General features: G+C 40.3%; 2 protein-coding genes and 1 long non-coding RNA gene across 3 annotated transcripts; 1 reads left to right on the top strand and 2 right to left on the bottom strand.

Annotated features, from left to right (window-relative positions):
- Positions 1-2,755: 2,755 nt before the first annotated feature.
- Positions 2,756-9,114, bottom strand: bsdc1 (BSD domain containing 1). Its single transcript, XM_034858546.1, has 11 exons — positions 8,864-9,114; positions 8,211-8,265; positions 6,855-6,971; positions 6,510-6,677; positions 6,148-6,202; positions 5,566-5,681; positions 5,280-5,348; positions 4,398-4,479; positions 3,777-4,301; positions 3,512-3,615; positions 2,756-3,410 (listed from the first exon to the last, which is right to left on the bottom strand). The coding sequence occupies exons 1-11, from the start codon at positions 8,872-8,874 to the stop codon at positions 3,381-3,383; spliced, it is 1,332 nt and encodes a 443-aa protein (XP_034714437.1). The 5' UTR covers positions 8,875-9,114; the 3' UTR covers positions 2,756-3,380.
- A 5,036-nt stretch (positions 9,115-14,150) lies between these two features.
- On the bottom strand, positions 14,151-15,473 carry olig4 (oligodendrocyte transcription factor 4). The gene has a single exon (XM_034858443.1). It carries the CDS (start codon positions 15,263-15,265, stop codon positions 14,525-14,527), a length of 741 nt encoding a protein of 246 aa, XP_034714334.1. The 5' UTR covers positions 15,266-15,473; the 3' UTR covers positions 14,151-14,524.
- Positions 15,474-21,662: 6,189 nt separating this feature from the next.
- LOC117935358 lies at positions 21,663-24,996 on the top strand. The gene is made up of 3 exons (XR_004654744.1): positions 21,663-21,817; positions 22,700-22,706; positions 24,985-24,996. It is a non-coding gene; the product is annotated as an uncharacterized LOC117935358 (long non-coding RNA).
- Positions 24,997-25,307: the final 311 nt, after the last annotated feature.

Here is a 25,307-nt window from a genome sequence, read left to right as displayed (position 1 = left end):
GTAAGGGCAGCATATGCACAAGCCATTACCACATGGGTGTGAGGGTGCCGGTTTCAGAATAAAAAGAGCAGTAAAATCATTTAACAAATAAGCAGATAAAGTGTCATTACAGCAACAAAGACACCGCTCGAGAGTCAAAGTCTTTATGGCCCTTAGATGATGAATTCAAATTGCCTGAGTTGCCCATGAACAATCTTTTTTTAATATCTCTATTAGCATACTTACAAGGTTCATGGTTGTTTATTGGTCCCTACATTGTGGGAATTGGAGAGGGGGATTGGTGTCTCATGCAATATTTTCCTCTGTACTGATGCTATGTTTGTCTTGACATTGGTGCAACAGACTAATGATAATTCATCCCCTTGTCTGTTTCATAATCCAGTCACTCATCAAGCCCCCCTATGACCACGACCACCATACTCACTCAGTATTGTGTGTGGCTAGTAAGAGAGAGAAACCAGCCAGCCAGACAGACACAGACAGTAGCCATCTTTTCAGGCAGCATCCATGTTACAGTGCCGGCACGCTGCACAGGTGTCCCTCCACAGAGACCCACATTAGCCCCGCTGATGCCACCACAAAGACCATAGCAACATTTCACTGACTGCTGGCTGCTTCTCCTGAGACATCTGGCAAGGGCAGGTTAAGAGATTCTGTGCCAAAAAAAAGGAATTTGCTAAAATGATGTTAATAGTGCGACTGGTGATGAACAACGGTGTGTCAGAATGTGGCTAAGCCATGTCTGTGAGATGGATGCTGCAGCTGAAAGAAAAGGAGTGGCAGGTTGGGACTGGGGTGGCCAACATTAAGCAACAGCGCCATCAGGTGACTTAATTTCTATACTGCAGGCATTTTAAACATACTGTAACATGGACAGACACTGCTTCCAAAAATATACTATTCCCAAAATTTGGATAATTTCCATTTAATGGTATGATCTTGGGTTTGAATATCTCATTCAGTATAAATTATCCTTTAATAAAAAAAATTGGGAACGCTTACACAAAACACTAAATACATAGAGCTCATTTAGAAAAAAAAACTGATAAAAAGCTAATTTAAAAAGGAGAAAACAAAGAGTAGTTTGAGTGCTATTGCCATGAGTGCATAATAAAAAACATGATTAAAAAAAACAAAACTATATATGAATAAAATAGAGATTTCTTATCGAAACAACCCAACAACAATTTGATTGATATTTCCTGAACCGGACACAAAACATGAATGACCTGAATTTAAAAATGATATTCAGTAGAGCTGAATATGCTATTTAAATGTATATATACAATAATAAAGGCCCAGAAAAATCCCACACTGTGGATTCATTTACATTAAATTCTTTGTATAGTGTTTTTTTCTTTTTCATCGTGCTGACTGTTCCTCTGCAACATCCCCACCCACAAACAGCTATATACTGTAGTTCTGTATGGGGACACAGACAGCAATACAACTTCTCTATAGAGGCATCTCCCAAGAGAAAATACTTTAAGGTTTAGCACTTCAGTGATACCTTAACGTTTTGACCAAATCTAGCTTTTTTTTAAGTGTTTACTTTTTATTGTGAATTCCCACCAAATATAGCTGTTATTTCTACACAGTAGATGAACAACTAAGTTGATGAGTAATCATTGGTGTTAAGAGTAAATAGTTTTGGTATGAGTGGTGATGTCCTTTGCCTTTCCTGAACAGTAATTTCCCTTGACTATAGAGGAAATGCACAAGACTGAAGTGGATTAAACAAATGAGATACAACATGGACCAAACGATTACAATAATGCTTTTATAGCCTATCTGGTTTAAACAGACCTGTCTAGTTTTGTTTCTTTAGTAGCAAAACAGCCTTCCTTGATTATATCTTAATGCACAACACTAAGCAAATTAGCCATGAATCTTTTTTTAATGACAATGACCATTTGAAAAACATAGTGAAATACTTGACTTAAAAAAAGAAAGCCGATGTGTGGAGAACAGCTTTGATTAGTTCAACGTGTGAATCTGAAGGGGATACACAGCAGAGAATTAAAGACATGCAAAACATTGTCAGAACACAAGAAACCGAAAGAACTGCCAATGTCTTATCCAAAAAAAAAAAACATACTTACAACTTAACTTAAACTATCTGCACAATGTTTTGCATGTTATTGAACAAACATGCAATCCAAAACACATACATTAATTTTGTATAAATATTAATCTCTAGGATTATTTTTGAATGTTACATTACAGATAATGGAAAAGGAAATCAGAAAAGCATGGAAAAGCGTGCTCACGTTGCTCCTTGGTCTACTTGGCACACTTCCTGTTGAGCCATTTTGTTCCAAACAAGATTCCACCAATTAAAAATATTCTCCTATACAAATACACAACAACGGATGCCACCCTCAATTCCAAGATAAAGAATCATGCAGCCTGACCGCAGGACCAGTTTGAATTCTCTTTTGTTAAGTCAAAAAAGATCTCTCTCTGAACGAGTCCGAATTTATTAATTCCCTCCAATCAAATAAGTCAAACGACTCATAGAAGCGACCGTTACAGCCTGCAACAAGCTCATATATTCAAATGAATTACATGTGACGGAGATAAGGTAAAGAACTAATAATGACACATTAGCTGGTTGTGTTTCAGAAGACTGACTTACAACAAAACATTTGGATAACATTATCACACTACTGTGTGTTTTACAAGGCCATTGATCATCCATAGAGTTGGGAGTGAATCCAAAATGAAAAGTGCACTATGAACGAAGGCCAATTTCTTTCTTCATTTTGAAAATTAATTTGCATAATAAAAGATAAAGAAAGAATGGGGCACAGGTAGACATAAATCAATCGCTCATCATCACTCAACTTGCAAATTTAGAAAGGTGACAAGCAGCATTATGGCCATTTTGCAGCCTGCAGCTGAGCCATTGCCCAACTTGCAATGCACTCGCAACATACGCAATGTATTTAATAGCATAAAGGAAAAAGGGAAACCGCCCCTCCCCTACTGCGGTGATACCTTTCACATTCTGACTTGTCACTGCGTGTCCTTAAGCTTTAAAAAAAAAAAAAAAAAAAAGAAGAAGAAAAAGGTAGTGACTAGTGTCATATGCTCTCTAAAGCCAGAAGTTATTCAAAGAAATAGCCAAGACCTGAGTCACTACCCTCGCTGGCGGCCTATCTGCACTAAACTGACAGAGCAGCGTAATTCTTATTGCCTTGGTCGTCCTGTTGCTCTTTTCAACAGGTTTACCAATATGGTCCAAACCCGCCGGAAAATCCCCTACTGACATTCATGACATGGTGACAGTGTGGACAAAGAGTTAAAACACGTTAAGCATGGTTCATCTGCCGAGAACTAGCTTTAATGGTGGGACAGAGTTTGTGTTGCAGTGGCTCTCAGTCCCAGTTCTCCCAGTCTTCGTCCATCTGGTAAACAAACAAAACAGAAAGGAAAAAAAGGGGTTAGTAAAACCTTATAAATGTTTGACATTTTAATTTGACATTCTGGTAAATGTCACAACACTAACCTCTCCAGAAGCTTCTATTTTCGAGAGAGCCATTTGGACTTCTTCTTCTGTCATGTCCAGGTCGAAGTCTTTCTCCCAGTCCTCACTCACATCGGTGCTGGACCCTTGAGACGGAAAGACAAATTTGGACCTCAACTCTGCTGCTTCTTCCAAGCCTATTTAGTAGAAAACTCAAAAGCACATCACTAAACCTAATCCTGTTAGAATGTATACTCGCAAACTGGAACAGTCACTGTCAACTAAAAACATCTTCAAGTTATCGTACCTTTCTTGCCATTGTTAGAGGGCGTAGATTTCCCGCTGTCGGAGTTAAGCTCGAACACTCTCAGGTCCTGCGGACCCTCCTCCTTTGCTGCTTCTGGTTTGGAGGGGGGGGCAGAAGCCCTCGCTGGTGCCCCATCAACAGTGACCTCTGGTGGGGTTACAGCTTCCACTTGAGCCTCACGAGGTAAGTCACTCTTTCCACGGGCAGCTGATAGATTGTAGTTACCCTTCCCAGGCCTCTGCTCTTCTTGTGTCTTGCCCGCAACATCTCCCAAGCTAGCTTCTGTCAGTTTCTTGGCCAGCTCCGTAGCTCCGGGCTCGGGCCGCACTTCCACCTGCGTTGGCAGGCTGACGCTGTCGCTGCTGACTGAGAGGGTGGCGTCACGCTCCTCGCTGGGAGACAGGACGGGGCTCAGCAGAGGCGTTCCTCTGGGAGCGGTAGAGGTCGTGGAAAGCTGGGTTGAGCTGTAGTCCAATGGGGGTGTGAAGTTAAGGTGAGATGAAGACGTGGCACCGAGGAAGTCATCTGGCAGCAACAACACCAACACCAGAGAAGCAATGTAAGTAACAGGTTTTACAGGGGAGTCGGTGTATTTGAAAAGTAAAACTGAAAATAGCATACCCTCCTCCTCCTCCCAGCCCAGGGTCTCTGTGTGTGTAGTCTGCTCTGCCCTTTGCTTCAATGCCACTCTCCTTGCCTCCTCCTAAAATTAAAATAAAAAAATAGATTCCTCGTTACATTTTTTAGCAACTTTCCTTGGGTAATGCATTTATGTTGTTTTTCTTGCATAAGATGTAAAGGCGGCTAAAATTCTGTTTACGTTGTTTCTCCTTGTAAGCACCTTGTTGTGCCGTGTCATTCACACAGAGAGAGAGAGAGAGAGAGAGAGAGAGAGAGAGTGTTTTTTAAATAACTTGGATTTATTTATTCTTTTTAATTACCAGTACTTTGAATTTAATTCATTTTACGAGCCGACTGCATCACAAACACTATTACTTTCTACTTTTATCTAAAAATACACTGTATAAAATACATTTTACAGCGCTCCCAAGTGCTGCAATGCTCTCCCTTCTCTTCATCGAAGCCTCTATGTTTACAGGCTTGTGGTGATGCACACTGTGCTACAGGTGCCAAAAAATAAATCTATGTTTAGTACTGCCAATTTGTTTTGTCATGGTCAAAAAGAATTATGGCAGAGAATTGTGATATCAATTCTTAGCTAAAAAGTTGTGATTCATATTTCTTCACAATCACAATACCACCATGTCTCTGTATTATTTAAATAAAAAAATCAATTAAAGTGCTCTAAGATTATGTAACACATAACCAGTGCTTTTTACAGGCAGAGTAGGCAGACCCACCGGCAGTGACTCAGGACTTCATGCATGTTTTTGCCAGCAGGTGGCACCCAAAACACCTTGGTGAACTGAACTGAGTTTATGGGAAATACATCTGGAGGATAGTCTGCATTTTAGGATACACTACATAAAATAACATGATTACCTGGTCCAACTGGAAGACTCTGTAGAAATACCTTTGCCAGAATTCTGAATGTGCAACTGCCACTGGCACCTGTGAATAAAAAAAAAAAAACTCATCCTCATCTGGTTTATTGCACTTACAATTATGGTGACATCTTGTTCTTTTTGCACATGAAAGCACTTATTGTAGGTCGTTTGGATAAAGGCGTCTGCCAAACAAATGTAATGTAATGCAATGTATTAGTTCAAAACAAAAATGGATGCTGGCATGCGTAACATTAAGGGTTAATAAAAGCATCAATACGTACCATTTTGGTGTAAAGGGCTCGGATAGAGGGACTGTTGACCAAAAGCTCTGAGATTTCTCCTTTCTTATCTTCCAAACTGAAGTTGGACAACCAGTTGTCAAACTGCTCTGGGGGACCTAGACAAAAATAACTTCTCATTAAAATACATTCAAAAGATACCAAAGATCATCAGCAAATATTAGGAAGGCAGGTCTTACCCCAGCCATCTTACTTTTTTTTTTTTGTTAGACAGTGGGTCAGCACACAAACCACAAATATCCAGTAAACTAATTATTCAGCACTGACTATTAATTCTATTACTCATTGGCATTCAAATCCCGGCAACACAAAAGGACATAAAAGTTGACAACAAGGGGTTTGCCACAAGTACTAAGTCATGTTTTGCTGAGAGGTCAAATACATATTTTCCTCATTTAAAATGCAAACCATCTATAACATTTTGGACATGCTTTTTGTTATTCTGTCTCTCACTGTTCAAATAAATCTACCATTAAAATGATAAACTAATCATTTCTTTGTCAGTGGGCGAATTCAAACATTCTGGTGGTGGCTTTGTGCTACTTCACTATGTATGTGTCTTACCATCAGGCTCATTGCAGTATGTAGCAGGGTCAGCTTGCAAACTGTAGAGACGTGCCTGCAGGGCAAACAAATGCTTAGCTGTAGTTACTCTGTTTCAGCATGCACATCATGTGCTCACTTTCACAGTCCAGTAGCTTCCCTTGGCAAAACATCCTGAATGAATCAACACTTTGTTTTATTTTTAAGGAGATCAACAACCAAAAGTTAAATTTTCCATTCACAAAAACACCAGCGCAAAGATCATACCTAGTTCAGCTGTTTTCTCAATTACAAACTCCTTTTTGTGATACAGACAACCTGTCTTAACAGGTAACTCCAAAGTCTGTTTTTCAACTATATGTACATGTAGAACTATTGCCCACCTTAGAACTGTCGTAGATCTCTGTAGTTCCTGTTGGCGTTGCCACCAATGTGATTACATCACAGTCGATGGTTTTATCCGGGGGTGGTGCAAACGTGTCCGTTATCACCCCTAAGAAACTAGAAAGGCTCTTCTTTACCTTTTCTGAGGTCTCAGAGGAACCTTCCACCTGGGAATCAGTATAAATAGACAGGTTAGATTTGGATTTAGCAAATAATACTTAAATCATACTGAGCACATGTGTATGACAAGGGTCTACTGAACACACATTCAACAGCCATTTCACCTAACTGTCAAGACATACTTAGATAAAAAAACAACGAACAAGGTAAAGGCTGCAACTTACCGCAAGCTTGTTTCTGACAGCAGCTGCTGTAGCCACAAGTGAGCAGGTTGTGTCATGTTGCACCACAGTGGAGAACTCTGTCAGGTCTCGCTTTATGAATTCTAAGGCCTCAGATGACTGCAGAGAAGAGAGTCAAATAATTAATATACAGATAAGGCTGGGCAATATGGAGAAAATCAGATATCACGATATTCTTAACCAAATACCTTGATCACAATATGCGGCGATACTGTAGCGTTGACAACTGATGCTTTGACAAAATATGTACACACTTAGATTTAAGATAAATAATCTTCAGTAATGTGAATATAATGACTAAGTGATGAAAAAAAAAAATAGAACAGCTAGAACAGTCTGGTAAGATATATTGCCCAGCCCTACAACCAGATACGTTATCATCTCCATTAGCAAGCTCTTGTTGTTTCAGATGAGAGCGTATGTACGTGGAAACATTACATTCAAATTACGCAAAAAATAGCGTTAAATGGCGCTCACAGCAACAATATATAGAAAACATGACATACTAGTGCTGAGCGATAGGGGGAAAAAATACTTCGCTATTGATATTGCGACAATATGGTAGTGTTGATTATTATCAAAATACTCACACAATGATATTTTTTGATAAATAATCATCAGTAATGTGGATATTCATGTAATGTAAAAGTGGGTAAAGGCAAATAATATAACAGAGAACAGAATGGTACATTTTGAAAATTAAGTCACTTTCAGTAGTTCAACAACCTTCAAGCACTGAATGAATCAGTCTCACAATTATTCTAGAATTTTTCCTCCAGGAACATCAAACCCTTTTTTTCATTCAAAAAGAGATATTCTGGGAATTGAACAGCTATACCTTTATTGATTGTCTGCTCATGCTAACAGATAGCTGGGACAGATTTCACTTGTATCTTTTACCTGAATAATGCTATGCATTCAGTTTTCATTGACAGAGGTCAAGGTTCCAAAATCATGCAACCACAACGGGGACAACAGCTTTGAACATTAAACTGTATAACTGTGTGGCCAGCTTTTGTGGAATTAAAGTCACTTGAAAGAGAAAACACAGCCTATGTTGACTTTAGCAGACCAATGCCGTTTACAGTCAGTAATAATAAGGTTGCCTGGGTATGAATATGTTTTGGCTCTGACCTTTCATGACAAATATGCGGACACCGTGTGATGTTCAGTAAAACATAACTGGCGTTTTATGCATCTATTGAAACATTTTATGAAATTGAAGGGAGAGTAGCGGTTGACATTGAAATATTCCTCAGTGCAACACCTGACAAACATTGTAAAGGCTGAGCAACTACTGATACAGTAAGAAGTACTAATGTCCAAAGTGTGGATTACCTTATCTTTGACGGCCTGGAAACCCTGCTGAAGCCAGCCTCCCCACCAGCCTTCTCTGTAAACATTCATACATTTAGAAATTAGCTACATTTAAAAAAAAGCAGAGTAAATATTTAAATTACGCCAAAACTGCACGACCCTTGTACATTTATCAAATGCTTATCATGCTTTGTCAATACAGCAAGACAGATTGTCAGCTGTTGTCTTTCTCAAGCTCTCTCTCTAACGTTAGCTAGCTAACTTACACATACACAGCCTGGCAGGCTAAACGAGTTAGCTAACGTCAGCTGCCATGCAAGCTAATTAATCAAAATAAAGCCATTCATGCCATTTGTAAGGCATATAATAAAATGATAGTTACCAAAATTAAGGATATATACAGTCCACTATCCGTTATTGCGTGATTTAAGCTGCTCTACACACCACAGATAAACAGGCTATGCTAACGCTAGCCAGGCTATGTTTTGGTAAACAAATGCACTTCCTGAACTGATTCCGTATGCTGTAAAGTACAGCGTTTAGACAAAGTAACTATAACAAATCTTAGACGAAACATAACACATTAATGAACACAATATGCACACGATTTCGGTGCTCTCTGCTATCTGACCGTTCATTTTAAAACAAAAAGTAATTTGCGAGTTCACTCTCACCCTTCAGCCATCTTCAGACGATGACATCATCAGTATTTACTGAACTCAGTTACCCAGTTACACGACTTTAAAAAATAATACTGACGTAATGCAATGTGACTTCCTTCCTGATATATACAGATAATCACATATACGGTGAGAAATCACCGTTTTAAATTATTATTATTATTTTTTACAGTTTGTAACCAGCAAATGCTTTGCAGTATTTGAGCTAACTATGGTAGCTGCAGAGGACCAAATTGGACGGCAACGCTAAAGACTGAGTTGCAAAGGAACACTTTCGGCCAGTTGTTCCAAACATGTAATTTGAATCAAAATGATCCGGATTTGGAAATCCCACTTTTTGCTATTCAGGATCAGGTAATCCATTTTACTCTAATGCCGGTTTTTCAAAGCAACATTGGACTGAATCACCTTGATCCAGATACACAGTTTTCAAGAATACCAAATCCGGAACCCCAGTGCTCTAAATGGAACAACATATCACAATGTGGGCTACCAGCTACTATAGAACAGAAGAGCCAGCATGGGGTCACTGTAATTGTTTCTTATTTTGAGAAAAAAACCCAAAAAATAACATAAACATCCACTTCCATTCATAATTTATTTTATGACCCCCCATCAGAGCCACAACAAATGAAAAACAAATATACATTGACAAATACGTTTTGGATATTTGGAAACGTCTTTGAAAAAAAGACTAAAAGACCAATAGTATTATTTTTGTTTGTTATTGAAATCTGTTTGGGGATTGTTTCATGGGGCACAATCATTTTTATTTGTATTTTATTTTTACTTTACTATACTGAATACCTTAATTGGTAGGCTATGTGTACTTTATCTACTTTAACACTGTTGCAATAATTACACAAGTCAAGTGCAAAATATAAATAAAAGTATATACACTAAATGATACAAATGTATTATTTAACCAATTTTAAAGTTTTACTGCATTTTCTTGCAGGAATCCACCTTGAAATCCTACCCCCTGTTGGGATCAGGATAATACTGTTTTTTTAGATCAAAGATATCCAAATCTTACTGACAAGTTTTGAACAACACAAACTGAAGGTTTGATCCAGATTAAAACTAGGATTGGATTCCGTGATCTAATCTGATTTCAGATTCCTTCTTTCCCTTTTGAACAATTTATTTTATTTAAGATTTGATCCAATCCGATAACCAACATCCAATTAGCTTACCTTTGAACAACTGGCCCCATGGACTTACTAAAAGAATGAGAGGACTTTCAGTTGTTCAGGGATCTTCAACAGAGGGTCCAGGGCCTCTAGGGGGTCCTCAGAGTCAAATTATTATTTTCGAAAGTATTTTTATTTTTTAAATTCTTAACAGGAATCCAACATAATATTAGCAAACAAATCTTGGCCTATAGGTAAGAGAGTCACTAAGGCCATCCACATACAGAGTTTATCCTATGGATTCACTGTGCTACAGTTAACGTTAAAACATGATTATAAAATCCTTCCAACAATTATTACGCTATTTGAAAAGCTTAGTATTCAATGCAAAAACTGTATATGTATGAAGGCTTTAGGCCATCCTGCACCTCATTGTGGGCCAAGTTTAAAACTTCATTTTATACAATATATGTAGTAGGGGGTCCCTGCTCCGTCTCTCTTCCAGTTAAGGGGTCCTTGGCTTAAAAAAACATTGAAGACCCCTGCTCTGTTGTGTTTATGTATTGTTAGAAACAAGAGCTGACCAGCCTTTGCATCTGACTTCAAACTGTTATAAGGTCAGAAGATTTTCTGCATATCTATACCAGACCCAACAGAAACAGATCTGTCTAGATTGAAAACATTGTAAAATGAACAAAACTTCACCCTGTGTAGGCACAAGGAGAACTCTTTGAAAAGTCATTATCATGTAAGTAAATGCAGGTTAGAGTTAACATCTCACAGTTGGCGGAAGTGCATCAAAACAAAAGAGGAAAACTGCAGCACAATGCTTCCATGAGTGCGCCTAACAATTTAACCAATACGCTCCAAACAGAACCAAGGAAATGAATCCTTACCAAACCGCTCCTTCTTGAGCCTTTATGTTGGCTAATTAGTGTTGAGCAATTCCAACCTGAATCCCGGCCCTCATCAATCTCCTGATCTCAGTACATCTGTGGATGTGCATGTGAGCTTATGTGCACACCATATTGCATATGCGTGTTGACCCCCAGCAGCTGTGCATTCCCCTCATTAGTATTATGGGTGAAAAGGGGGCTGTTGGCTTTACTAAGCACAAAATGAAAACGAACAGGCAACAAGCCTCTGGAAGTGTGTTCTCCTTTAATTGAAGTTCCCCCTTATCCAGACGCTTCACAATGTGTGCGTATGTTCCTCAATATGTCTCCCGTGTCCAGCCCCTCAATCCTCTTAATTGGGTCTTTCAGTCCCCTAATTAACTCTGTCAGTGCAGGTTATCCTGAGCCAAGTTGGGACAAGTACTCCTCTATTGATCAGTATCTGAAGCAGTTAACTTATCCATCTGTCTACATCGGTGTTTGCATTTTAATGCACAAAAGGATAAATGTGTAGTATCATCAACACCTTTTGTTGGTAAAATCTTTATGTCTTTGATTTTTGCTTCTTCTTCTTCAGCTGATAAGCAATTAAGTAGATTCAATTTGTACTATTTTATCTCAGATTTTAGATTATTTAATCTGACGTGCAGTTCTTTTTGAAGAAACTACAGTACGGTTGTGTATGAACTGTAACTCTCCTCTCTTTAAGAATCTATTGAATCTCCTACATCCATTGTGGTAAATATGAAATAGCTAACTACATTTACTTAAGTATTGTACTTAAACATGTAAAGTTTAAGGTTTTTGCCCTTCCATTGCATGCTACTTCATACTTCTACTTCCCAATATACAGTATATTTTAGAGGCAGATATTGTACTTTTTTCTTATAAAAAGGTTTTAGTGATCTGCCACAGTTGTATATTTCAACCTGTTTTCAGTACAAGTGATTTTAATTAACTTTGTTTGCATAGTGCCTGCCTTATTTTATCTTGTTTCAAGATAACACCATTTAGCTAAAGAGTTGATTAAAACAGGTTGAAAGGGGTGTGGCCTTGACCAACTGCCCATTTGCTCGTTTGAAAGCCATGACGTCTCTTTCTCATGGGCGGGCAAAATTCTCTGGGCAGGCAAAGCAGTGAAAGGGGAGGTTACCTTGCCCCTTATGACCTTATAAGGGGCAAGATTCTAGATCGGCCCATCATTTTCTCAAAGGCAGAGTAGGATACCCAAGGCTCGGTTTACACCTATCACTATTTCTAGCCACTGGGGGACCATAGGCAGGCTGGGGAAACTCATATTAATGTTTTAAAAAACCTGAAATTAGACCGTGAAATTTTCTTGCCATGGGACCTTTAATCTTTCAATAATCAACAGAAGTGGAGCTGTTGTAGATTTACAGTCAACCTCCAACCAGTCCAACTACAACAAAAATGCTAGTCACAAATGAATAAACCAAGGCTAAACATATATGGCACTATGAAAAGGATCCTTTGGCAAAATAAGTACTTTGACTTTTTTTACTTTAAGTTCACTTTGCTGATAATGCTTCTGCACTTTAACATGAGTAGGATTTTGAATGCTGGTCTATTAACTTGAATTTTTACATTGTAGTATTACTTCTTTCACTTAAATAAATGATGTGAATACTCCCTCCCCCCTTGCTAAAATTATCCTTTTCACTATCACTGTGTTTAACTTTCAGGAGTAATTGTGCACAACAGTATGACTTAAACCCGAGCTGCCACTGCTGGTTAGCGTATGCTAAAGAGCACCATGATGACAGCAGAGGCTGACCATAATGGCACACAGAGGACCTGTCCATATTGTATGATTTAAGAAGCATATCCATTACACACCAGACACATCACACACATACAAACACATGCTCTAGACTGCTGATGCCACACCGTGGTGCCAACACCATCTGCTGCTGATCATCAGGAAACACCAGCTTTGCACAAGTCAGTGTCTCTAATTATCTACCTAGAGCAAAGGGAGTCCGATCCCCACTAATCTCCACAACGTGTTCCGCTTCCCATTCCCACCTGTGCCCAAGTAAAAGGGGGGCCTTGTGGGAGGACCCGGGGTCTCTGTGTCAAGGGACCAGGGACCAGGTGACGCTGCAATACAGGCCCCCACGACAGAAGCCCTGTCGCTTGGTTTGGCTGGCAGCTGCCTCCCCCCACTGAGACATCCCACAGCTGACAATCCCTGAGTACTGACAGGGGCTCTTTTCAGTGTCAATAGCCTCATATATTAGAGCTAACCGCCTTTGTGGCCAGTGAGGGTGTCAGGCCTTTTGGCACGACAGCGCTTGTTACCATGATGAAATGTAGATTGAATTGAGGGGGTCTGTGTCTCAGGCACGAGAGCTTGGACTCTCCCGGCCTTTGTGTCCCACGCATGGCTATTGTTCAAACCTATTCAGGGCTCTTAGGAGGAGGAGGTGGGGTAGGAGGGTGGTGGGTGAGAATGAATTACATCTCTTCATTTCTCCCCTGATCTCTAACTCATCTGTCTGCCGTGGGAGGATAAGCATGTATTTTACACGCTTGATTTGTTGCTAAGTGAAGGCCGGCCATTGTCATGTTGTTTAACTAAATCATGTTCATGGCAATCAGTGTGTATAATAGTTTGTGGTTTAGTGGATTAATCATTGTTATGAATCAGCTAGCACTTGATTTTTTAACACAAATTCAATATTTGTTTGCAAATGTGTGTTGAATGTCCATTGACATATTTAAAGAAGTTAATCCTGTGTGCCTTGAAAACTTTTTAGAATGGTCATGTCTTATGCTTTAAATTTGTCGTTTGTGTTCCCATATCCATGTTCTTATGAGACAGAGACAAATCGTTGGCCTCGAGCTAAGGACATGGCTATGTCCCTCGCCTGCATCAAACAAAAGTGACGCGCCTTCCTGGCGCCTGTGTTGTCCTTTCATCTCCTACTCCCTGTTGAGGTGAAGATGGATGGTCCCCTGGCTCGAGAACACTACATTCAGCCTCTGTGCTGTCGTATTGTCTCGCCGTCCTTCTGTCCCTCTTTAGCTCTTTAGAGGTTAGTCTGCCCAAAGCTGGTTAGCAACCAGTGACACCCTTTCCTAGATATCTATTTTTACACTGCCTTGCTGTCCTTCCAAAGCCACAACAAAACCCCTTCTGTTCAGTTCAAGATGATATACCACAAATACAAAAACTGCGAAATAGATTATCAATTTAAATATTCATGAAAAGAAGATTGCAAGCAAGAGTTTTTATTATGACAAAATTTTAATTTAGGGAAAATAGAAATCCTGCACAATAGGATACACCAGTTCCATTTCTGACAATGTTTCATCACCACAAATATCAGATAAATTACAATATTTGCTACTCTGGTAAAATCCTGCGTGTATTTAGAATATTATTATACATTTTTTGTATAACCAATGCAGAAGAGACAGTTGATCAAAAATAGCAGCAGTTTGCATGGCAGAAGATAGATATATATATATATACATATACAGTATGTACAAGCTCTGGCACCAGCCATTATTTTAGCAGTTCCTTTAACAATCTTCTGTGAGCTGCTTGGTTCATTGCAATGATCCAAACAGTAGAGGTCAGTTTTTTAAGAGTCTCCTCTTCACTTGGTCATAGCCAGGCTGTGTAATGTGGAGGTAGTGGTGGGCAAAGGTTGGCAGAGTGAGCAGGGGCAGGGCATGCCAGGGAAGTGCCTGTAAGAGCTTGCCAGGTGGAGGGGGTCCTTCAGAAGGCCCTGGACTGGAGCGTGAAAACCCAGGAAGCTGGCGGATGGAGGGGAGTGCAGGGCTGCGGCTGAAGAAGGTGAGTGATGCTGGAGAGCTGAAGGAGTGCTGGCCACCAGAGAGTGCATAGACTGGGCCAGAGGATGCAGAGGGAGGTGGGAAGGAGCCGTGCGGCTCTGGATGGCAGCACTGCCTCCATAAACATCCCCCACCAACTTCTTCATCTCATCCAAGGAGCTCGACAGCATGAGGATGTAGTTGCGAGCCAACAACAAAGTGGAGATTTTTGACAGCTTACGGACTGAAGGTCCATGAGCATATGGCATAACCTCTCTCAGGCTGTCCATCGCCTGGTTCAAATCATGCATCCTTTTCCTCTCCCGGCTGTTGACCTTTAGTCTTAGGTCTTGCACCTCATTGTTGCTGAGCTCAGACCTGGTCTTGGCCTTACCGCCCCCACTGCAGAGCTCCATCCTGCCCTGGCCGGCCTCACTCTCTGCTCTGTTTTCTTGGCAGTATTGTCGGAACATCTTGTTGGAGAAGAAGCTCCCGGGAGAGTCGTCCACCACCAGGTCTGGGGATAAGGAGCGGCTGCAGGTGGAGCCAGAGTCGGAATCCATCTCAGTTTAAGCAGGTTAAAGAGAGACACAGATCAAAACAATCGTCCAAAAATACTACCCTGAATGCTGGGAGCTTGATTTTAAATACTACAGATGCCTCCTAGTTTTCTGCTTTCAAGTTGTTCCAGTTCCCTGTAGTGTCACCACAGTCTCACTTCTCTCCGAGTTGTTCTGTTCACTCTGATGATCAGTCCTGTCCACAGGAGTGGGTCTGTCTAAACTGTCACCCTCTGGGGCCACTGGGGTGTATTTATACCGCTGGCATAACAAAGGAACAATAAAGCTGCATAATGAGACACTTAGAGCCACAGCCAATTGCAGAAGGGACACACTTTTACCCCCTCTCTCTCACACCTCCTTCCTGCAGCCCCCACTTCACCTTCCCACACACGTTTAACTCCCTCAACCTTGATGAACCCCCAACACATTACCCAAAATAGAGGTGTGTTCACATGTTGTGTTAAACTTCCCATAAGGTAACTAGGACTATGCCAAAACTTTCATAAAAGATAGTGGTGCGATGTATGTGTGAACATAAAATTTGATTAAAGTTCTATATAGCAAACAGGCCGATTATTTCTTGTTATTATAATAATGTAGACATGGTTAATGTTCTCTTAAGCTGCACTATTTTACGGCTTTACTCACCCTCTACAGACATGCAAAATGAAGTAAAAGTGAGTCTGAATCCCAGATCCGCCAAAGAGTGAAACAGACCACATTGTTATAGCCCTGTTCCATATCAGATATATGATGCCTTCGAGGCCTTATTTACATATGGTATCCATGAGACACTTTGGGGAAAGGTATGAAGCACCATATGAGGTGCTTAAACATGTAAAGAGCAGCGTTAATGGCAGACTAGGTACAATTCAACCAGGAGCTTGGGACAAAAGAGGTCAGATAAATTTGACTTGGCTCTTTAAACAGTCTGTGAAATCACATCACCATCACTGGAAGGGGGTCCTTCAGATGGGGAGGAGGTAGTTAAAAAGATACTAAAGAGTGGGCACGGCTTTGTCTTACCCTAATTCAACCGTAAAGCTACTAGCACTTTCTCAGTTTTTTTTCCACACTTGCTTGAAGTATTTTTTTTAAATTTTTTTATCTCATACATACATTGACATAAACAGCGGCTGTCAGAAAAACAAAATCAGGTGTAATGTCCAGCATGTATCTGTTAAAGGTGCCTTTATTGTTATTCCCAGAGAAATGACATTTTTTATCTTTATTAAACCCATCCTATAGGCGGACACAGGAGCGGTGGGCAGCCGCAAACACACAGGGACCAAATACAGTCTTTTTACCAGTGTCTGTGTGTCATTGGGAACTGACAGGAGCACTACGATGAACGTAAAAAGAAAATGTATTTGAACATACATGTTTTTGGTGGTGGGTGGACACTGGACCATACCCACACTAACACAGGGAGAACATGCAAACTCCACTGGAAAGGCCCTGGATTTTAAGACAAATATCCTACTTCCTTCCGCCAAGTAAGCAAAACCTCCAGTGAGGCAGTGTTAGAGGGCCAGCGGTTTGTGTAGGTAATACAATAAAGTGTTACACCATCCGTAGTCTATATTCACCTTATTCCACTTCAGGGATTGCTCCATTGTTGATTTAGTTCAATCCGTTGCCTTGGGCTGTCTTAGTGTTGACATTTTAAACTCCGGTGGATTTATAAGTTATGGTTAACTGCTCCTCAGATCTTTGCAGGGTAAATCCAGACAGCTAGCTAGACTATCTGTCCAATTTGAGTTTCCTGTTGTACGACTAAAACAACCTTTGAATGTACACATGTTCCACCAAAAAAAGTTCCTTCCAGAGGCTATTCTGCAGAGGCTGCCAAAGAAGATTGTGATTTGTTTAAAGAAATGGCATTAACATCCTGGAATACTGCGTGGACTCGCCAGAATCTCCTTCACTGCACTGTGGTTGTAGGTCTGGCAATGAAAGACTACACCATCCGTGGTGGCAAAAATATGCAAAAAAAACTGGATTAATTCATTCTAACCTAGAGTGATTTTACAAGGTTTTATTCATTCCGAATGGAAGAAACATTTTAGTTCCGTGATAACGTGTTAGGTTTCCATCACCTGTTGGGTCATTAAAGAAACTATTTGCTTTTCTCCTCTTTGTAGGACATGCTAGTTTGTAGTTTATATACTTATCTACACAACAGCAGTATACATTCTCCTCTAGCGGTGGGCGTCTTTGTGCAGCTTCATGATTGCTCTAGAAACTGTGGAGTAAATTTGATTATTGGGCTTGAATTGTCCAATAAAAAAAATACAGAATGCCTCACAAGGAGGAATTTCTCTTAATCTCTCCCAGTCTTTTTCCACATATCTTCTCAATTCCCATATATGTAATGGAATTGGAATATTAGATGATTCATGAAATGATGATTATTAGATGATTTGCATCTAATAGTACTTTCTAATATCCAATGTTCTCTCAACGCTTTTCCTACACATTAAAATACACATCAGTACAGGGCACCCTTTGTGTTGCATGAAATCTGTAATGACAGATTACTAAAATTATTTTCTTTACATGTATGTGAATGAAGTTCTTACATTGTGCACAAAACCCCAAATGTATGATTTGTCATGAATGTATGACAAAAATTATAAATGTGGGGGCTTGAGTATTTTTATGGACTCGCATTGGAGCTCACACTCACTGTATGTGTTCTCAAAGTAAAAAATCCTTCTCAAACACTAACTGACACCCAAAGAAAGTTAGAAGTGGGAATCGACTTGGCCCGTAGGACCCCCGACCACAGCTCCATCAGGGGGCCCTGCAGGGTGCTTTGGCTCAGCCAACATTCAGTGATATTATAATTTGAGAACTTTGATAGCCAACATGGGCCGTTTATTTGGAGCATATGGATTTTCCCATCGTTAGGCTCAGAGCCAAAATGGCTGCTGGACCGTCCTCTGCTAATTGGGTCAAGTCCTAATTAACTACGTTGGTCAGAATGCTCCAGATTTAATTCTTTCCCAGTCTTTCAGAGGTTTTAACTGCTGGTTCTGTGCCACAGCTTTCATTGTGATCACCATACTCCAAAGAGAAGAAAATTATCAATAATTTCTTTAATGGTCTAATAAAATATCTACACATTCAGAAAACAATGTGCCAAGGCTGCTACTTAACTGTGCATGAAGTTAGATTAGTGATATTGTAACTGATATGAACAATTGGGATACAGAACACAAGTAAGAAACAGCTAAGAGCATTGTGTATTAGTAAAAGTACAATCAGTAGAAACATATATATGGATCATTGTTAGGGGATATAGCTGAATAAAAGGAGTGTAATCAGTCCTTCTCCTACTCCATTACTATATGCATGAGCCAGATTAATTCCATTCTCCTGTTCATTCTTTTTCTTATTCATGTGTTTACAGAGGCAACAGGCCACACAGAGAGGCACTGAGCCTTGTATTCTACAAATGAAAGTGTAGCCACCCTCCATGTATCCACATAATCCTTCAATTTTTAACCCTGCATCACAGTGTTTGACTTTCTTCTCTGGATGCAACCTTTCAGGACCCTTCATCAAATTCAAGAGTTTTTTTAGGCTTTAGAGACCCCCTTTCGGCGGCCTCACTGGGTGCACTCCAATGAAAGTGCTCAGGTGACCAGAAAATGAGGGCATTATCACAGGCATATGCTTGTAGCAGCAGAGGATCAGGCTAGATTAGGACCTATCATGGCTCAATAAAGTGCTAAGCTCAAGAACAAACTTGTGCTGTGTACCGTAAAGCTTCCTTCTCTCTCTGCTGGTCATTGTTTAACAGGATCAGTAGCTAGATCTTCTGTACATACACACACACACACACACACACACACACATACACACACACACACACACTGGGCTTTAATCTGGGCATGTGGTCATGAGGAGACTCCATTGAGGACGCACAGCAGCCTTTGTTTACCACCATTTTTCGTAATGTTGCTTGGATATCAAGGATCTTGGATCAAGATCACATAGCAGGAAAAGTGATGAAGATATATGGAAGGGGTTTGGTCTGCTTTATCGATGGATCTAAACATTTCCCTCAGAGTACCAAAGTCTGGGGAGAGAGATATAAAATTGTTTCACAAAGTGTCTGAACAGGCCGACAAGTGTTTCTGAGAACAGGGAGTGCTGCCCTTTGTTATCTCTCACTGGGACAAACTTCTCGGTGATTTATTCATTTACACTGCCTGAAACAATTGCATTATCTCGGGCACAACAAAAAGACACAAAGGCACTATGAAAATCCCCTAGGATGTTTATGAGTCACTAAAGAGTCCAATAACTTTCCCCTTCATCTTTAAGCGGCCACGGAGGGTAGCATGCTGTGGAGGGCTGCAGGGCGAGGGGAGTCAGGTGGGGGATACAGGCCCAGGGAGAGATGCTGATTAGGGGTAGAATGAAAGGAGTCCAGGCCTTCTCCTCTGGAGCTGAATGGGGCTCGGTCAGCAGGCTGTCCCATACACTGGCCTGCTCCATGCTGCTGGAACTTCATAAATTACCCCACAATTACCCCCGGGGGGACACCGAGGGAGGATAGACAGGCATGAGGGGGAGAGAGTGAAAGGGGAAAGAGCAGAACCGGTTGCTGAGCAGACCGCCATCAGGAGGTGTAGGGCCCAGGTCCAGATGTTGGCCTTCAGGTTGCCAGGACCCAAATGATGGTAGCCTCCTGAAGACTGTCACTACTAAATGAGAAGGACTCACATGTTAAAGGGAATCTAAGCAACTTCTTAAAGAAGCAATAACATGCTCCCATCAAAATGCATCCTACTACTCTACTACTACTACTACTACTACTGCTAGAACCTTATTTGGTTTGGTATGACCAGCAGCTGATTGTGGCTAAAGTTAATCTGTAGACATCACATTGATCAGATTACTTTATGCCTCTTTTTTTATTTTTTTTTTGTACTAAAACATCACATAAGCATTTACAATTTAACATCGTCCTGTAATCATCCAAAATCAATCCCTTGTGCCGTCATTAACTATAATGGACACACAAAAGTTTACTCAATGGTCATAATCACCTACAAAATTCAGTGCATTGCATAAAGTAGTGTACATGCGGTGGACACAATTTTTTTCATTAAATTGGGGATATTTTATAGGGTGCTACTGCTACATAGTGGATACAGTTAAACACTTTTTCGGATTTGGACACAATGAAATTGTACAGTTATTAGTGCAAAATAAAGTAATTAGGGAGAGATTTTGGACACAGCCACACACATATGTGGTCTGGTAAATATAGAAATATATATCAACCTACTGCAACGTGCATGTGATGATTTGAAATCCTTTTACATTCAGCATCCAAGAACTTGCTTCTTTAAAGGGTTGATTCCCCCAAAACATTAGAAACATTTACATTCATGCACATTGTTTTTGTTAAGGTATCTGTCTCTGAAATTCCTGCCTCCTCACCAATACAATGAAGATAAAAATAATTTCATTTTGTGGTACTGACAGCATTTAATCTGACTTTTAAAATCAACAGCAGCATTTCATTCCGGAAATGGTGTTGTGTGGACAGTCCTGAGAACATGTCTCATCAGAGACTATTATTTATGATATTGTAGCGACCCTGCAGGACTAATATGGGAGAGACTCTTGGGGTTTTCAATGGAGAAACATGTTGCCCTATTTCAGCTGATTGGTCAGGTTCATAAAGGGGCCAGCAGCCTTTTTGTTGTTTTGGGCCCTCTTCCAACCATGTTATTAACCTGTGTTCTAGGGTAATAAAGCCCGGTCCATCCAGTTACACTACAGCCCCCGTCTCCTCATCATTCAGCCAGCTAGGCAGCCGTGCGGTGGAGCCGTGAGCGATATAATATTTACATGACTTAAAGATAGGTCTGGGAGATATCCAGCGTAATGGGGGCAAAGTTTCTAGAAAGATTCGTGGCTGCTAAACTTTTGAATGCATTTTTTTTAGAGTAGAGAGCACCAATGAAACATGGTTTATCTGGCGTCAAGACCAGTAGTGGAAGAAGTATTCAGATCCTATACGTAAGTAAAAGTACTAATACCGCACAGAAAAAAATACTCTGTTACAAGTAAAAGTCCTGCGTTGAAAATGTTACTTAAGTAAAAGTATGTAAGTATCATCAGGAAAATGTACTTATGTACTTAAGTATTAAAAGTTCATGTACTCATTACTGAAAAATTCTCACCTTTTAGAAACTGGAAACAAACAGTCCTGTGTAATCGGCTAATCACCCAGCTGTACTTGTAGGCCTTTATATTGTTGGGATGTTTAATTTATAATAGACCATCTTATTAAACTACATGTGTTTTGTGTGCAAAAATCCTAATTTGATAACTAAATAGTAACTAAAGCTGTCAGAAGAATATAGTGGAATAAAAAGTACAATCTTTCTCTCTGAAATGTAGTGAAGTAGAGAGTGGCATGAAAAGAAAACACTCAAGTGACTTACAGGTACCTCAAATTTTTACTTAAGTACAGTACTTGAGTTACTGTACTTAGTTATATTCCACCACTAATCAAGACAGACTGTCAAAAGTAGGACGAATGACACCAAAGCCCTCTGCATGGATAGATACAACTAGAAGAAACTAAGAAAATATTTTGTTTATTTTTGGTCATTTGGATGAACTGTCCCTTTCATCTGATGCTATCTCACAAGTTAAATAAATCAAAGGTAGAGTTATATGGATTTAGTTAATTACAAGAAAGGGTAATTATACACATAGGGGATACGGGTATAAGTCTGGATATTTGTGGTAAATTAGAAAAATGATTAAAACAGTTACTTGGCAAATCCTAATCAATCAAACAAGATCACGCACACAAGCCTATACAGATGCACACACTTATACACAACAAAAACAACAACACACACACACACAAAGTGTATCTGTTCAGCATTGTGCTGGTCACACTTTTGAACAGTTGGCCACTCACTGATGCATGGGGGTGGCTTTGTGTCGGGGTTCTGCAGACTTCTGCCCCCCCTTCCTGCCTCCTCCATCCCCCTTGTCTCTGTGTTATCCAGCCTGATAAAACAAGGGGACCTGCTCGCCCAATAATCTCCCTCTCCAAAGCCCAGGCACGACTCCTGCCTTTCATCAGCACCATTGTTTCAGTCTGTTTCCTCCACATGTGCTCCTTCACCACGGCAACACACGCACACATACATCCCCCCCCCTTGTCTCTGTCCCATCTGTGGATAGGCCTGCCATGTGTCTATTCATAAGGGTGCCGGCGGCAACGCCACTGTATGTGGATGGTACATGATGCTGTCCTTTTGTGTGGCGCTCAGTCCTTAGCTACTTACCGCTGACCCTGGGGTCACCGTGCACAATAACCTGAGTGTTGGTGGCCACTGGCTATCCTCATTGGCCTGTGATTGACAAGCTGATCAATGGTCAGTGAAGAGTGTCTGTGCGCCCACATGTTCAGTTTCTATACAGTCGCTGCAGGCCCATTGAATCAAGCGTGTCTGTTTTTTTAGTAATGTCTTTTGAAGGCATCAGACTAGTTAGTGACACACAATTGACTTCTTTGGCTTTTAGCTTGATGTAGTGAAATGAATAACTGCAATTTAGCTCAATGGGCACACGCCTTGTCTGCACATTAGAAAAAACTGTGAAAGTAGGGTTTATTGCTGTAATATTCAGTTTTACGAAATCATTTTTGTATCTTTGTCTACTAATTGGGGTGCTGCACATAGGTGTGGCAAAAATCCACTTCAAATTCTACCATATCCCTTCAGTCGGTCATTTTTATCTTATCTTGCTCTTCTGGTCTCTTTACCACCTGCCTTCTTCATTCTTTCTTTTTTTCATGGCATGCAACCCCCCCCCACACACACACACACACACACACAGTCCATGAGTCAGGGGCTCAGGTGGGCGATTATGGACGCACATTAAACCTTAATTCACATATGGCTGGATCTGAATACTGATGAGGAGATCCGCTCCTGTGACACATTATCATCCAGTGGCCAACATGGCTATAACATAGGCAGCGCCTACTGTAGATCTACGATTGTGTCCCGTAGGACTGACGGATGAAGGAAACACACAAACACACACACAATTTGAAGCTCAAATGTGACTCAGAGTGGCCGTGTTGTTCTTCTCTGCTTTGCTGACATGACCCTGTAACTTATAGACCTCCTGTTGTTTAACTAGCGGAGGGAAAAAGGGGGACAGTGTTCTTAACCTTTGGTCATTGTAGAAGATCGGTGTCACACTGATGTCATTAAGCAAAGTTATTTTATATTCTGGTTCAGATATCATATCTGATGAAATCATGTCGGTCTGGACATTTTTGTGTTGCAATCACTCCACCGCATGAAATGTCAGGCAATTTAAATTTATTGGCACTTTTCATCTGTGTTATCGATGGCTCTGCCCAAATAAAATAGGAACTGGAATGTAAGGCAAGGCAAGTGTATTTGTATAGCAGCTTTTAAATGCAGAGATTAGTCAAAGGGATTTGTAAATCATGTTAATATTGTAATTTTATAAGAACATGTCACATGTACAAGAATGTCAATATTTATTATGTTTTCAATTTAACTGTACTCTTGGTAATGACAATATGTTATGACCTTTTAAAAGCCTTAACAGGGACAGGGGGTGCAAACTAACCTTGACCAAATCCTTTTTGCAACACATCTGTATCATGTTTTGTAACCTGGTTTTTTTTGCATTATCCCTGAAAAATGACAAATAAATAAAATAAATAAGGCAAAAAAGTGCATTAGATACAGAACAGTATTTAAAATAAAACGAAATCAATTAACAAAATCAATTTCTTAAAAATTCTACAAATAAATGCAATAGAAACACAATTAATAGCCAGTTAATTATATATTAAAATATTAGATTATCATCTATCTAACTAGTAAACATAAGATGATTTTCCTTCATCCCTTTACAGAACACCCTAACATCTGAATGCGTTCTGACACCTTTGATACTAGTACAAACGTAAACTCAGCAGCAGCACTCATTAGCAGTTCCCATCAGCACATTGTGATATGTAGACTTAAATATAACCGGCTTGTCATAAAAAGAGACAGCAAGCCACTATTTTGTGAAAGGGAAAGTAGCCTACACTCTGAGATTTCTCTCAGAAAGAACAACAACCCTTTTTCTCAGATGCCACCCCAGGCCGTTGTCATATGGTTGTTTGGCCTTTCAGTGGCATGAGGGCTGAGTGTAGGTTTATAGCACCTTTGTTATTGATATCATTCTTTGTCTCACTTTTCCTGTCTCGGAAAGGCACAGGCATCTAAGTTTGGCCCAACAGACCCTGCCCTGCTGAGTCCAGCATTAAATATCAACACATGTTTACGAGTGTCGTAAATACTCGATACAGAGAAGAACAGATAAAAGAGAAAACCAAGCGGCGCATTTCTCCCATGTGCATGAAGATGGAAATTGGAGGAAAGAAGAAGAGAAAAAGGGAACTTCAGGGTATTAAACAATGATCCACCTGTGGCTGGTTGGGATTCTGTCTCACATTCTGTTTCATAACCTATTATGTAGTAAATCTTTAGTTTTCAGTTACCATTAAGGAATGTCTTTATTTATGTTTAACAAGCACTACTGTAGCACTGAGAGCAGAACGCGTCCTTTTAATTTTTCACTTTACTAAATTATCCAAGAAATCCTTTATTCATGATGTATTAATTCCTAAAAAAAAGATGTAAGGATCTGAGAGTAATGAATCACTGTAGACAGTTAGAGTACGCAGCATTTAAACAAAAGGTCCCGTAAAAGTACAGCTCTAGTGACTGTGTGGCAGTTTATTTGGGGGAGAGTGGGCAGGATGGGGGTGCGCCCCTGCTCCGGCCTTTAAAAGATTAACCCCGAGCCCACAAAGGCACAGGGGGCTATGGGGCCAGTCAGGGGCGTGAGTGGGCTGCTCACTGGTTAAACATTGGCTGTCTTGGATCTTGCGTCATTGTCTAGTTAGGAGCTCTACCCGGGCCCCCGTTACCAGCGCAGACGCTTATCTTGGCAGCCG

Source organism: Etheostoma cragini, chromosome 20 (assembly GCF_013103735.1).
Source record: "Etheostoma cragini isolate CJK2018 chromosome 20, CSU_Ecrag_1.0, whole genome shotgun sequence".
Taxonomy (NCBI): domain Eukaryota; kingdom Metazoa; phylum Chordata; class Actinopteri; order Perciformes; family Percidae; genus Etheostoma; species Etheostoma cragini.
The sequence above is the reverse complement of the archived record's forward strand: the minus strand, read 5'-3'. Positions and strand labels throughout refer to the sequence as shown.